The following is a 13,525-nucleotide window of genomic DNA, read 5'->3' as shown; positions in this document are numbered from 1 at the left end:
GCTGCCAAGGGACCTACGGTACGTGCATGAAGCCTAAGACTCCTGCGGGTGTTGCCTGTGCACGCCTGTGTCACTGGCCACGGTGAGGAGGAGGGAAGGGGAAGGAAAGACATTCCAAGGAAAGGGACCTTCCAGGGCTCAGGTTCAGGACAGGGGTGGTTTCTGGGCCGGTGCCCAGAGTGCAGGGAGCATGCAGGGGCGTGGGAGGGAGGAGGCAGGAGGTGGGTTGAAACCAGATGGGGACTCCAGTGCCACCATTCTACCTTTGTCACTGGGCTGTTATCATCTACACCCCTCCATATATTCGTTAATCATACACCTGCTTCATCTGCCCTCCCAGCCTGCATTCTATCCGGGTGGACAGATGCTCCTGAAGACCAGAGGGACACCGGCTGCTATGCCAGGCTCTGAGGAACCCGAGGCAAACCAGCGCTGGCCCCGGTCTGTGAGGACTCCCCGGCCCAGTGCGGGAGACCGACAGGTAAGCAGGCAGTGTTCGCGTCCGTCGGGGGAAGAGGCTGGAAGGGCGGCGCCGCAGGCACTGGCAGGGCTGCCTGTGGAACAGTCAGGGAAGACACTCTGAAGAAGGGGGCATTGGGATGAGGCCTTTCCCAATGTCATGAGGCCAAGCCTGATAATAATCACGATATTAATAATATGGCCGCTGGCCGGGGGCAGTGGCTCGCGCCTGTAATCCCATTTCTTTGGTTTTGTTTGTTTTGAGACTGAATCGCCATCTGTTGCCCAGGCTGGAGCACACTGGTGCGATCTCAGCTCACTGCAACCTCTGCCTCCCGGGTTCAAGCAATTCTCCTGCCTCAGCCTCCCGAGTAGCTGGGATTACAGGTACCTGCCGGCTCTTTGGGAGGCCAAGGCAGGAGGATCACCTGAGGTCAGGATTTCAAGGCCAGCCTGGCCAACATGGTGAAACCTTGTCTCTACCAACAATACAAAAATTAGCTGGGCACAGTGGCGTGTGCTTGTAGTCCCAGCTACTTGGGAGGCTGAGGCAGGAGAATCACTTGAATTGGGGAGGCAGAGTATGCAGTGAGGAGAGAGTGCACCACGGCACTCCAGCCTGGTCAACAGAGCAAGACTCTGTCTCAAAATAATAATAATATTAAATAGCCACCAACATTTGTGAAGTGCTTGAAATGGGCCGAAATCACTATGCTAAGCACAGGACACGAACTAATTAATTTAGCCCTTCAATAGCTGTAAATGGTAGATACATTTCTCTTCCCTCCCTCCTTCCCTCCCTCCCTCTCTTTTTTCCTTCCTTCCTTCTTTTTCTATTTTTTTTTTTTTTTTTGAGATGGAGTTTTGATCTTGTCACCCAGGCTAGAGTGCAGCGGTGTGATCTTGGCTCACTGCAACCTCTACCTCCCGGGGTCAAGTGATTCTCCTGCCTCACCCTCCCAAGTAGCTGGGATTATAGGCATGCGCCACCACACCCAGCTAATTTTTGTATTTTTTAGTACAGACGGGGTTTCTCCATTTTGGTCAGGCTGGTCTCAAACTCCCGACCTCAGGTGATCTGCCCGCCTTGGCCTCCCAAAGTGCTGGGATTACAGACGTGAACCACTGCGCCCGGTCTCTTTCTTTTTCTTTCTTCTTTTTGAGAGATAGGATCTTGCTCTGTTACCCAGGCTGGAGTGTGCAGTGGCACAACTGCGGCTGACTACAGCCTCCACCTCCTGGGCTCAAGTGATCTGCCTGCCTCCACCTCCCAAAGTGCTGGGGTTACAGGTGTGAGCCACTGCACCTGGCCAGCAGATAGTGTGATCACGGTCCCTCTTCTTACAGATCAGAAACACTGAGGCACACATTTGGTTTCCTTCCCTCAAAATGCTCCTGCTCTGGCTGGGGAGACGGACATGGGCACAGTGTCAGTCCGGTGTAACTGAGCTTTGATGGCAGTAGCAGAAGGCAATGAATGGAAGTGAGAGGAAAGAGGGACTGAATCCGGCTGCGGAAGGAATGGAGGGTTGGGGACGCCGTTTGCAGAAGGCTTCTGAGAAGCCATTGCCCCCCAGGACAGATCGCCTTACAGGGCGTGGACTTAGGTGTATAGAATTCTGTCATATTTTCTGTTCCTGTTCCTCTATCGTTTGCCTATATCCCGATTTTGCTTTCTTTTTAATTTTTTCCTTTAAGACTCCAGTCTCACTCCTGTTTCCTCCCCTGGGACCCCATAAACAAACCATAACACTTTTTTTTTTTTTTTTTTGAGACAGAGTCATGCTCTATAACTCAGGCCAGAGTGCAGTGGCATGATCTCTGTTCACTGCAACCTCCACCTCCTGGGTTCCGGCGATTCTCCTGCCTCAGCCTCCAGAGTAGCTGGGATTACAGGTGTGTGCCACCACACCCAGTTAGTTTTTTGTATTTTTAGAAGAGACAAGGTTTCACCACCTTGGCCAGGCTGGTCTTGAACTCCTGACCTCGCGATCCACCTGCCTTTGCCTCCCAAAGTGCTAGGATTACAGGCGTGAGCCACCACACCCAGCTAAACCCTGACACCTTTCACCTTCACGCAATCTTGTGTATGTAGAACCACAGACCAGATAGCATTGCTTCATGTAACTATATCTTCCAAATTGACACAAAGGATAAATGCTATCTTTTAAATTGTGCAATAGGCTGTTTTATTTCTTACTTTTTCAATCCAACTTTATTTTTTTTGTTTTGTTGTTTTTTGAAACAGAGCTGATGCCTTAGCCTCCCAAGTAGCTGGGATCACAGGTGCATACCACCACACCCAGCTAATTCTCACATTTTTAGTGGAGATGGGGTTTTACCATGTTGCCCAGGCTGGTCTCAAACTCCTGCCTCAAGTAATCTCCCCACCTTGGCCTCCCAAAGTACTGGGGTTCCAGGTGTGAGCCACCGTGCCTGGGCCCGCATTTTTTCTTTTTTTTTTTTTTTTTTTTGAGACAAGTCTCTGTCACCAGGCTGGAGTACAGTGGCACCATCTCGGTTCACTGCAAACTTCACCTCCTGGGTTCAAGCAATTCTCCTGCCTCAGCCTCCTGAGCAGCTGGGACTACAGGAGCATCCCACACCATGCCCAGCTAATTTTTTTTTTTTTTTTTTTAGTAGAGACAGGGTTTCACCATGTTGGCCAGGATGGTCTCAATCTCTTGACCTCATGATCCTGTCGCCTCAGCCTCCCAAAGTGCTGGGATTCCAGGCATGAGCCACCGCGCCCGGCCAACATTATGTTTTTATGATCTCTCCATGTTATCAAGTGAAACTGACTTACTGCTTCTAGGACACCATGCAGGAATCCCCACACTTTTGCTTATCAGCTCCCCATGAGACAGACCCCATGGTGGTCCTCACCTCCCCATTCCCACCCGTAATGCTGCCCGGGGCCTCCTGGGTTGCGTCCTCTTGTATCACCTGTGTGCGCTTCTCTATGGTACCTACTTGGAAGTGGGATTGCTGGATCCCGGGAGAAATGCACAGTGAGTGTCACAAAATTCTGCCCCATCATCTAACGTGGGGAAGCTCTAGCAGCATGTCACCAGGCAGAGAAGGGTGGAGAAAGTACCAGCGAGTCCAAAGGAGTGAGAGTCCACAGCGTGTCCAGGGTTCAGGGAATGATAGGTGAGCCACCGCGGGGTGGAACCCTTCAGGTAACAGCCGGGTAATAAATACTTGACTGCACTGGTTTCTTTTTCTTTTTTTTTTCCTAAAAAGGAAAACAGTCTTCTTGTGGGTGGCCACTTAGCAACGTCTGTGAAAATCTTAACTGCGCGTACTCTTTGACCCAGCAATATTGCTCCTCGTGCACGAGGAAGCAGGAGGGAGGCTGTCCCCTGTGTCGCTGATTGTAAAGGTGGAACGTGGAAAACCACCAGCAGCCCCACCAATAGGTGAGGAGTCAAAGGAACCATAGCTAGGCTGCGGCTATGGGATACTGTGTGGTGTAGACAAGATGAAGGTGAACTTAAACATCAGAGCACGGGCTGGGCATGGTGGCTCGCGTCTGTAATCCCAGTGCTTTGGGAGGCCAAAGTGAGAGGATCACGTCAGTTCAGGAGTTCCAGACCAGCCTGGGCAACATGGCAAAACCCCATCTCTACAAAATACAAAAATCAGCCAGGCGTGGTGGTGCGTGCCTGTAGTCCCAGCTACTCAGGAGGCTGAGGTGGGAGGATCACTTGCGCCTCGGGAGTCGAGGTTGCAGTGAGCCATAATCACGCCACTGCACTCCAGCCTGCGCTTCAGAGCAAGGCCTTGCTTTGAAAAAGGAAAGAAAAGAAACAAAGAAAGAAAATGTAGAGCATGAAACATTGGCTAAGACATTTTGCCAAGTAAGAAAAGAAAGTCAAGCTGGGCGTGGTGGCTCACGCCTGGAATCCCAGCACTTTGGGAGGCCGAGGTACACAGATCACTTGAGTTCAGGAGCTTGAGACCAGGCTGCCCAACATGGTGAAACCCTGTCTCCACTAAAAATACAAAAATTAGCTGGGTGTGGTGGCGGGCGCCTAAATCCTAGCACCTGGGGAGGCTGAGGCATGAGAATTGCTTGAACCCAGGAGGTAGAGGTTGCAGTGAGCTGAGATCATGCTACTGCACTCTAGCCTGGGCAACAGAGCAAGACTCCATCTCAAAAAAAAAAACCACCCGAGCCTTGCAAGTCAAATTTCCCTGTATCAAGTATCATCCTATATCCCTAAACTCAAGAAACCATAATATTTCTTAGTTCTGTGTCTATATATGTAACCAGGAGTTGGCAAGCTTTTTCTGTAAAGGCTCGGATGGTAAATATTTTCAGCTTCGAACATATGGTCTCTCGCACAATTGCTTGACTCTGCCCTGATAGCGTGAAAGCAGCCACAGCCGCAGACGACAGTAAAGCAACAAGCATGGCTGTGTCCCAGTGAGAGCGTATTTACAAACCCAGGCAGGCGGCCAGTGTGGCCTGCGGGCTGCCATTTGCTGACCCCAATGTAAATAAGTAGTAAATGTTAGGTCCAGCTCAGTGGCTCACGCCTGTAATCCCAGCACTTTGGGGGGCCGAGGTGGGAGGATCGCTTGAGCTCAGGAGTTCAAGACCAGCCTGGGCAACAGAATGACACCTCATCTTTACAAGACAATTAAAAAAAATTAGCCAGGCTGGGCACGGTGGCTCAAGCCTGTAATCCCAGCACTTTGGGAGGCCGAGGCGGGTGGATCACAAGGTCAAGAGATCGAGACCATCCTGGTCAACATGGTGAAACCCTGTCTCTACTAAAACTACAAAAAAATTAGCTGGGCATGGTGGCGCGTGCCTGTAGTCCCAGCTACTCAGGAGGCTGAGGCAGGAGAATTGCTTGAACCCAGGAGGCGGAGGTTGCGGTGAGCCGAGATCACGCCATTGCACTCCAGCCTGGGTAACAAGAGCGAAACTCCGTCTCCAAAAAAAAAAAAAAAAAAAAAAAAAAATTAGCCAGACATGGTGGTGAGTGCCTGTGGTCTCAGCTACTCTAGAGGCTGAGGTGGGCGGACTGCTTAAGACTAGGGTGGTAAGTTTAGGCTGCAGTGAGCTGTGATTGCACCACTGCACTCTAGGCTGAGTGACAGACTGAGAACCTGCCTCAAAAAAAAAGTATTTTTGGAAGAAATTACACCAAAATATTATCAGGGGTACATCTGGAAGGTTGAGTGAAAAGGAAGGGCCTGGTCAAAGGAAATATTGCCCTCGTGTTTAAATTGTTTCTACTTTGTGTAATTTAAATGGCTTTAAATCAAAAAGAAAAACATGTTTTAAAAATAGCTTTGGTGACTTCTCCTTTCTGATCAATGTGTTAGCAGCAGCGGGGCCTAGTGGCTCACACCTATAATCTCAGCACTTTGGGAGGCCAAGAAGGGAGAATCGGTGGAGACCAGGAGTTTGAGACCAGCCTGGGCAATATAGTGAGACCCTGTGTCTATTTATTTTATTATTATTATTATATTTTTTGAGACAGATTCTTGCTCTGTCACCCGGGCTGGAGTGCAGTGGCACAATATTGGCCCCGCCTCCCGGGTTCAAGCAATTCTCCTCCCTCAGCCTCGCAAGTAGCTGAGATTACAGGTGCCTGCCACCACGCCCAGCTAAGTTTTGTGTTTTTATTAGAGACGGGGTTTCACCATATTGGCCAGGCTGGTCTCGAACTCCTGACTTCAGATGATCCGCCTGCCTCGGCCTTCTAAAGTGCTGGGATTATAGGCATGAGCCACCACACCTGGCCCCCATCTCTGTTTAAAAGAAAGAAAGACAAAATATTTTTTTTAAAAAGTAGCTGGACATGGTGTTGAGTGCCTGCAGTCCCGGCTACTCGGGAGGCTTAGCTGGAAGGATTGCTCAAGCCCGGGAGGGTGAGGCTGCAGTGAGCCATGATTGTGCCACTGCACTCCAGCCTGGGTGACAGAGTGGGACCTTATCTCAAACCCCTCACCCCCCAAAAAAAGCAACAACAACAAAACAACCAATAACAAAAAATAGGAGTCTGCAAACTACGAACCTCAGCCAACCGGCCAAATTCTCCCTGTTGGTATAAATAAAGTTTTCTTGGAACACTACCTCACCCATTCATTTGCATATTGTCTCTGGCTGCTTTCACGCTACAAGGACAGCATGGGACAGTTAGGGCCAAGACTTCTGTCCCACAAGGCTGAAACCATCTACTGTCTGGCCTTCTACATGAAGAAGTATGCTGACCCCGGGTCTAGAACCATGCCTGGCACACAGTAGGCACTCAAAACATATTTGTTGCAGAACTGAATCTGTCACTCATCTGTGACACACAGGAGGCTGCCAGCTTGCTCTTGTCTTAGAGCGAGTTCCAGCTGTGAGTCACATGCAGGGAAACAACAGCCCAGGGACCAAAAATAAAATCCTGGAACCATTCAAATCTTTGCTGCAGAGAAAATGCCCAGGCAGGACTGCAGTCAGGACTCATGGCAAAACTTAGCACCCTTTTCCTCCTTCCTTTTTTTTTTTTTTTGAGATGGAGTCTTGCTCTTCTTGCCCAGGCTGGAGTGCAACGGCTCGATCTCAGCTCACCATAACCTCCGCATCCTGGGTTCAAGTGATTCTCCTGCCTCGGCCTTCCAAATAGCTGGGATCACAGGTGTGCGCCAACACATCTGGCTAATTTTGTATTTTTAGTAGAGACTGGGTTTCTCCATGTTGGTCAGGCTGATCTTGAACTCCCGACCTCAGGTGATCCACCTGTGTTGGCTTCCCAAAGTGCTGGGATTATAGGCGTGAGCCACTATGCCTGGATGCCCTCCTTATTTTTCTCTAAGGCTCAGGCCCCTTTCCCTCCACCAGTCATGGAAGCTGTCCCCTAATTTCTTCTTGCTCAAAAAACTCCCCCCACACTCTGTTCCACAAAGCTGCCCTGTCCTTGGTTCTCCTGTCTCTTCCCCTTTCAGCTCCAGCTTTTTATCTTCTTTTTCTTTTTTTCTCACCCTGTCTTTTGGTGCTGACAGCTTTTTATTTTCATCAGCTTAGCTCCTTGCTGGCTTTTCCCCACACTTATGCTGCTCGGTACTCAGATACTGCATAACGAGGTCCTGTCTGGGGGCTGTGCCAGCTGGTGGGAATCCAGCTTCCCTGGAGGCTCAGAATGTCCCCTATTCCCCTTTCCTTTTCCCCAGCACACACCTGTCTTGGTATTCCATCCACCCTCATAGCCTGGGTTCCCCCTCTGCTGCAGCTAATACCCGTAGTGCCCACAGAAGGATCAGACCCAACCCTGGACAGCCAGGGACTCACGATTTAATGGCTTCATCCTGAGGACCTTCTCTGGCAGTCCTGGATGGAAGACAGATGGAGAGCTCAGAGGCACTGGAATGCCTCCTTTGGACTTGATTTTCCGGGTCTCAGCCTCCCTCTGCTGGGTTTTTGTAGCCCAAACTCTGGAGCCAGACTACATCGATTGAAATGCAGGCTCTGCCACCTTTAAACTGTGCAACCTGGGGCAGCTGTGCCTCAGCGTCCTCATCTGTACAATGGGTTTGACATTAGTACTTACCACTTAGCGTTATTTGGAGGATTATGGGATTTAACTCACAGAAGGGGCTTAGAACTGTGCCCGGAACACAGTAAGCACTCAATAAATACCTGCAACTTTCAAAGTGCTGATACAGGCATCCAGCTCCTAGAATGCCCTCAGCAAAAGAAAGCTCATTACTATCGTTCAGTAATGTCATCAATTATCCCATTGATTGAGCAGAATTAATGACATCTCCAATTACAAGCTCAGTTTAGAACCTAGGGGCATGATGATATCACAAGTTGCCAGGTAGATTTAGCCCTGGGCGGTGTTGATGACATCACCAGTTACCAGGCAGATTATAGTTAAAATGTGGGTACCAGTGCCTTCTTTCCTGTTTGAAATTCTGTTGTGTCCTAGTCCACACTCTTTCCTAGAACCCTTGTGATCAGGACTTTCATGTCTCTAGACCTCAGGGTTCTTTCTTTTCTTTTCTTTTTCTTTTTTTTTTTTTTTTAGATGGAGTCTCACTCTGCCGCCCAGGCTGGAGTGCAATGGCACCATCTCGGCTCACTGTAACCTCCGCCTCCCGGTTCAAGCAATTCTCCTGTCTCAGTCTCCTGAGTAGCTGGCACTACAGGTGCCTGCTACCATGCCTGGCTAATTTTTGTATTTTTAGTAGAGATGGGGTTTCACTATGTTGGCTAGGCTGGTCTCAAACTCCTGGCCTCAGGTGGTCCTCCCACCTCGGCCTCCCAAAATGCTGGGATCACCGGCCACTGCACCTGGCCTGGACCTCAGTTTTCTGTCCATCAAATGGGGATCATAATAGCACCAGCCTCGCAGGGCTGTGGAGAAACGCCAGTGAGTTAATACATAAAAGAGCACAATGTCCAGCACACAGTCAGCACTCCATAAACGGCAGCTTTCGTTATCCTCACCGCAGGATGTTTCCACGGAGAACACTCCAGCCAGAGTGATAGGGCCCTCAGCTCTGTCTTGGTTAAGACAGATTCAGGGGTCTGATCCAGGAGCCCAGATCCACTACAGGCAGCAGTCAGGAGACCCTGGACATGTTGCTGGCCTATAAAGTGGGTATGACACTGCCAGCCTCATGGGCTGCCATGAGGATGCATTGACATAATGACAGTCATGTTTGCAGCGCACAGTGAGATCTCACAAACATGAGCTGTGTTATTACTGTGGGTACTCTCGGGAAGGTCCTTTTCCTCCCCGGGATGCAGTTTCCCCACCTGCAAAGAAGTAGATCTCAAAGCCACGGCAATCTTGCCGCTGTGACCACAGGGATGGTCCTGTGGTTCACCTTTGCCATTGCTGAGCAAATGCATTGGGAGTTGGATGCTGGAATCAGTGTCTGCCCTCAGCACCTAACTGCAGCTTCTCTTCTCTTGCCTCTGTGTCTGCCATCTCTTATCTCCAACTTTTCCTCTGATCTTTCTCTGGCTTCTTTCTCCTATGCTAGACTTCGTATGTATATAGTTTCTCTCCTGCGCTGTGTTTATAGGGCAATAAATGACAATAGTCATGATGATCAGTATTTTCTTTTTCTTTTTCTTTTTTTTTTTTTTTTGAGACGGAGCTTCGCTCTTGTTGCCCAGGCTGGAGTGCAATGGCGTGATCTCGGCTCACCGCAACCTCCGCCTCCTGGGTTCAGGCAATTCTCCTGCCTCAGCCTCCTGAGTAGCTGGGACTACAGGCATGCGCCACCATGCCCAGCTGATTTTTTGTATTTTTAGTAGAGACGGGGTTTCACTATGTTGACCAGGATGGTCTCGATCTCTTGACCTCGTGATCCACCCGCCTGGGCCTTCCAAAGTGCTGGGATTACAGGCGTGAGCCACCGCGCCCGGCCTCGTTTTCTTTTTGAGATGGAGTCTTGCTCTGCTGCCCAGGCTGGAGTGCAGTGGTGTGATCTCGGCTCACTGCAATCTCCGTCTCCCGGGTTCAAGTGGTTCTCCTGCCTCAGCCTCCTGAGTAGCTGGGATTACAGGCATGTGCCATGATGCCTGAGTAATTTTTGTATTTTTAGTAGAGATGGGGTTACACCATGTTGGCCAGGCTGCTCTTGAACTCCTGACCTCAAGTGATCCACTGGCCTCGGCCTCCCAAAGTACTGGGATTAGAGGTGTGGGCAACCATGCCTGGCCAGTATTTTCTTATGTAGCCTTTTCCCCAGTGCCAGGACTGTACTAAGAGCTTTGTGGCTGGGCGCAGTGGCTCATTCCTGTAATCCCAGCACTTTGGGAGGCCGAGGTGGGTGGACCATGAGGTCAAGAGACGAGATCATCCTGGCCAACATGGTGAAACCCTGTCTCTACTAAAAATACAAAAATCAGCTGGGCATGGTGGTAGGTGACTATAGTTCCCGCTACTCGGGAGGCTGAAGCAGGAGTATAGCTTGAACCCGGGGGGTGGAGGTTGCAGTGAAAGCAGAGATCACACCACTGCACTCCAGCCTGGGCAACAGAATGAGACTCCATCGCCCCCCTCCCCCACCAAAAAAAAGAAAATAAAGCTTTGTATGCACCAATTCACTTAATCCACTCAGTACAAGGACTCATTACTATTTACTCGACAAACACTTATTAAACACCTACTGTGTGCCAGCCACTCAAAATAAAGATCTTTGTCCTTGTGAGACTTCAATTCTAGTGAAGAGACAGATAATAAACAGATACATTAGCAAACATTCCCAGCACTATGAGAGCAAGCAAAGTGGGGTCAAGCAGGAGAGAGGGATGAGTGGAACTGTCTTCTATAGGATGGCCAGGAAAGGCTTCTTGGAAGAGGTGATACTGGAGCAGAATGGATGATGTGGGCGGGAGGCTGTCACGCGTAACCTGGGGAAGAGCATTCTAGGTGGACAGAACAGAGAATGCAAAAGACTTGGGGCAGCACCAGGCCTCAGGAGTGTTTGAGAAATGAAGCCATGAGCAGTATGAAGTGGGGAACTTGTGGGTGAGAACAGAGAGAGCAAAAGGGCCACATCCTGCAGGACCTCGTGGGTCATAGTGAGTTCTTTGACTTTTACTGAGTGAAATGGGAGCCATGGAAGGTTCTGAACAGAGGAAAGGCCCCATCTGAATAGAGCAGACAGTCCACCAGTCCCATTTTACAAGTGCCGAAATAAATGGAATCTCAAAAAAGTCCAGCAACTAGCCTGAGTCCACACAGCTGCTGAGCAGCCGAGACAGGCTGGGAGGCCACCTCGGGCTCAGTGGAGTCATTCCTTTGTGACCTTGTCTCTTTTTATTTTCCTTTTAAATTGAGGTGGGGTCTATGTTGCCCAGGCTGGTCTTGACCTCCTGGGCTCAAGTGATCCTCGAGCCCGGGCCTCCCAGTGTTGGGATTACAGGTGTGAGCCACTGACTGTGCCCTGCCAACCTTGGGGTCTTTTGCCTCTCCCAGCCTCAGTTTTTCCATATGTAAATTGTAAATTGGGAATCATTACCACGTTTGGTCATAGCATGGAGGTTAAAAGCACAGCTTCTGGTTGGATCTGAGTCCTTGCTCTGCCATCAGCCAGCTCTGTAACTTTCTGCAATTAACACCCTCTTTCTAAGCTTGGGCTTACCTCATCTAGAAGATGAAGATCTTAATAGCACCAATTTCAAGGGGTTCCTTGTAAGGATTAAATGAGATCATGCAGGTAAGGTGCTCCCGGCCTACTTCGGGTGCTCGATAAACGATCATTGTTATTCTGATGGTATCACGGCCCACACCTACCCGGTGGGTGAGAGAGCCTGGGAGGGTGCCTGGTACATGGTCTACGTTCGACAAAAGTGAATTCTCTCTCCTGTCTCTCCTGCCCGCCGGCTCCCGGGGGACCCAGGCATTCCGGCCTCCGGCAGCCCCCCCACGCCGGCCCATACAAAGGCGCCCATTCATGCCTTGCGCACAAAGCGTCCCATTCACCCGGGCCCCTTGGGCCTCCCTCCCCCGGCCGCCCCCCGCACCTCGCCATTGGTGGCGCCCCGTGCCTGTCAGGCCTCAGCTCCCACCCCCGACCGGCCTGCCTAGCTCCGCGCTCCGGACGCGTTCTTTTCCCACGGCTGGCACCCTTCGACAACTTCTGATTGGCCCCACCTGCCAGCCGCTCTTTTTGATTGGCGGCTCCCGTCCCCCAGGGGCGGGGCCGTAGCTTGCCGCAGCGGTCGCCGATTGGCCCCTGCTGCGCTCTTGGGGGCGGGGGCTGTCCCGGCGGACCCGCCCCTCTTTCTCCCCAGGCCGAAGCCTCGGGACGGCCCTGGAAGCCGGTGAGTGCCCGGGGCTGCCAGCCCTCCGGGGGCGGCAGAACGGGTCTGGGCCCGGGGAAGCTGGAGCCTCGGGGCTGCCATCGGGGCCCGGGAGCCGGGGCAGGAGGCCGGGGACGGCGGGGAGGTGACGCGGACGCTCACCTTGGGCGCGCAGCGGGACGGCGGCGGGCGAGGTGGAGGGGCGGGACGTCTACGCTCCCCTAACTCCGGTTGCCGCTGTGTGCGAGGCCCGGTCGGGGTCCTCACTGGCAGCCCCAGGCCTGTTCCGCAGAAGGGGAAACTGAGGCTGTCTTTGGAACCTCGGACGCTTTAATACCTGAGTCATCGCCTCCAGTCCCCCGCCCCCAGCATGACATGTCACTGTTCTCACGTGTCAGAATCGGGGGCCAGAGAGAGGGGCCGTGACTGGCAGAGGCGGAGGGGTGGGGGAAGGACATATTTGAGACCCTACGAAGTACTTGGATGCTTTCTTTTTTTAAAAAAATAACTAAATAATTTCCTTTATCGTATTGACTGGAGGTGAGTTATATTGTACCCATTATACAGAGAGGGGAAGGGTGAGACTGGCCCAAACTGGTGACTGCAGGGGGACCTGGTGGGGAAAAACACTCCGGAGACCAACTGTGTGCTGGGTCCCTTAACCCTTTCAATCCTACAGGAGTCCCCTAAGGAAGGTGGTGGTCCCTGAGGCACAGATGGGGAAGCAGTTGGTAGTATCACCAACTGGGACGCAGAAATTGAGGTCTTTAAGGGCCTGCTACAAGTTCTTTCCAGATCCCCTCCTTTAGAATGGCAGAAAAGAGTCTGGGCTTGAATCCCGGACCTCCCTCTTATATTGTGTGAGCTTGAGTGCCTTACTTTGACTCTTCCTGCCTCAGTTTCCCTATCAGAGAAACAGACATGCTGATCGTCCCTATGTCATTGGTTGTTGAGATTATTCTAGGCCGGGCGCCGTGGCTCACGTCTGTAATCCTAGCACTTTGGGAGGTGGAGGCGAAAGAATCGCTTGAGCCCAGGAGTTCGAGACCAACTTGGGCAACATAGCGCGACCTCGTCTCTATAAAAAGAAAAAAAAGTTAACCGGGTGTGGTGGCTCGCCCCTGTCGTCCCAGTTACTCGGGAGGCTGAGTGGGGAGGATTGCTTGAGTCTAGGAGGTCAAGGCTGCAGTGAGCCATGATCGTGGCACTGCACTCCATGCTGGGCGACAGAGAGAGACCCTGTCTCTTAAAAAAAAAAAAAATTGTGATCTCAAAGAGCTGTTCTAAAAGGAG

At 51.3% G+C, this 13,525-nt stretch overlaps 1 protein-coding gene across 7 annotated transcripts in view; it reads left to right on the top strand.

Moving 5' to 3' along the window:
- The first annotated feature begins 359 nt into the window (after positions 1-359).
- Positions 360-13,525, top strand: part of MYH14 (myosin heavy chain 14) — a 106,080-nt gene continuing 92,914 nt past the window's right edge. For 4 of the 7 annotated variants that reach the window (XM_032264581.1, XM_032264576.1, XM_032264577.1 and 1 more), the window contains exon 1: positions 360-481. In XM_032264581.1, the coding sequence (XP_032120472.1) occupies positions 365-481 (117 nt within the window). In that variant the 5' untranslated portion in view covers positions 360-364. Of the gene's footprint in view, positions 482-12,172; positions 12,254-13,525 lie in introns of those variants that run through there. The other 3 variants (XM_032264583.1, XM_032264582.1, XM_032264578.1) reach the window with 1 other exon arrangement.

The sequence above is a fragment of the Sapajus apella genome, unplaced genomic scaffold (genome assembly GCF_009761245.1).
Source record: "Sapajus apella isolate SASKATOON/1434 unplaced genomic scaffold, GSC_monkey_1.0 scaffold144, whole genome shotgun sequence".
Taxonomy (NCBI): domain Eukaryota; kingdom Metazoa; phylum Chordata; class Mammalia; order Primates; family Cebidae; genus Sapajus; species Sapajus apella.
The sequence above is the reverse complement of the archived record's forward strand: the minus strand, read 5'-3'. Positions and strand labels throughout refer to the sequence as shown.